General features: G+C 55.4%; 1 protein-coding gene across 1 annotated transcript in view; it reads right to left on the bottom strand.

The window, feature by feature from the left end:
• LOC103583290 (obscurin-like) overlaps positions 1 to 1250 on the bottom strand; it is a gene marked incomplete at its 3' end in the record, with an annotated part of 2630 nt that extends 1380 nt beyond the window's left edge. The window contains exon 1 of the mRNA XM_008564649.1: positions 773 to 1250. Coding sequence (XP_008562871.1) covers positions 773 to 1250 — 478 coding nt within the window. The remainder of the gene's footprint in view (positions 1 to 772) is intronic.
• Positions 1251 to 1688: the final 438 nt, after the last annotated feature.

Below are 1688 nucleotides of genomic sequence, written 5' to 3'. Positions count from 1 at the left end.
TGGGTGAACCAACTGGGAGAGAGCTGAGTGCCAGTGTCAACCAATCAGGAAGACAGAGTTGAGTGCCAGGCATGGCCAATCGGGAGTGAGCTAAGTGCCAATGTGGACCAATCAGAAGGGAGCTGAGTGCCACCTGGGGCCAATCAGGAGAGAGGTGAGTGTCAGTGTGGGCCAATCAGGAGAGAGGTGGTTGAGCTGCATGTGGTCTCCTATCCCCAGGCTCAGTGACAGGGTGGACAGTGTGGAAAGGAGAAGGACTTGAGCAGGGAAGGACAGATGGACATGGTGATTGTCAAGGGACTGAGTGTGGACTTGCACAGCTCCAAGGCCCAGCCAGCAGGAATGAGTGGGCGGGGGAGCCCCTGACACCCACCAGTAATCCTCCCTGTTGTCCCCATCATCCGGAGAGGTGTTTCAGATCAGACCAGACCCCAGATCCACCTGTGGTCATCACCCCACTGTCACCACCACCCCTAGATCAGCCTCACAGGATGCACACTGGGGTCAGCTCAGCCCGTAGCCAGCTCCGGTCTCGTGACACAAGGATATGACCCTGGGAGCCCCTAGGCACTCAAAGCTGGGGGCGTGGATTCCCACGGATATGCAGAATGCCAGGGCCTCACAGCACCCTGAGCTGCCTAAATGTGCCCTCGGAGTTTCACACTCGACATTCTGGGTCCCCGCCACCACCCCCCAACCCTGTNATGTGCCCTCGGAGTTTCACACTCGACATTCTGGGTCCCCGCCACCACCCCCCAACCCTGTTACTCACCTGTGACATCCAGGTAGAAGGAGACGCTCTGGCCTCCAGCCTCACAGGTGTACTCCCCAGCGTCCACCTTCCCTGCCTTCTGCACCACCAGCCGCCGTATGCAGCCTGCAGCCTCCATGCGCACCTTTGAGCTTGAGCTCAGCTTCTTCCCATCCTTGTACCAAGTCACCTCTGTCTGGGTCTGGGCCACCTCGCAGCTCAGCGTGGCACTGGCTCCTGCCCCGGCCTTCATCTCGCTGCGCACAGGCTGATCTTTGGCGAACACCACAGCAGGCTCTGGGTACAGACGAGGAGGGACACGGTCAGAGGCCCCATCCAGGTGAGGTTTCCGTCTCCTGGTTCCTTGTTTATAGGCTGGATGCCAGGCAACCACGTCCCCCCATGGGATCTTCTGTGATCCTCCTTGGGTACTCAGGTGGGGCTTTTCTGCATCCAAGCTGGGTGCTACACCCAACCCCGTGTGGGCCAAGACCCTCATGTGCCTCAGGAGGGAAGCAGAGCAAGCCTCGGAGAAATCACCAACAGGGTCAGGTGGCCTGACTGTCCCTTGCAAAACCAGAACCCTTTCTCCCTGATAAGGACTGAATTGTGTTTCCCAAGTTTTATGTACTGAAACTTAATCCCCATTGTAACTGCTGAGGGTGGGAAATCCTATTGCGGTAATTGAAAGATGGGGCCTTGAAGAGGTGATTACATTGTAGGACATGCTCTTAATGAATGGACTAAAAATGGTGGTCATGGGCGTGGTTCTGCCACGTGAGAGCCCTGCATTGATGTAAAACCACCACCAAAGACCTCACTAGATTTCTTCCCTAGACTTTGGACTTCCCAGACTCTGAAACTGTAAGCAATAAATTTCATTTCTTACAAATTACTCAGTTGGAGGTATTTTGTTATAAGAAACAGAAACAGACCA

This window comes from Galeopterus variegatus, unplaced genomic scaffold (genome assembly GCF_000696425.1).
Source record: "Galeopterus variegatus unplaced genomic scaffold, G_variegatus-3.0.2 Scaffold21295, whole genome shotgun sequence".
NCBI classification, from domain to species: domain Eukaryota; kingdom Metazoa; phylum Chordata; class Mammalia; order Dermoptera; family Cynocephalidae; genus Galeopterus; species Galeopterus variegatus.
This window is presented reverse-complemented; position numbering and strand designations above follow the sequence as displayed.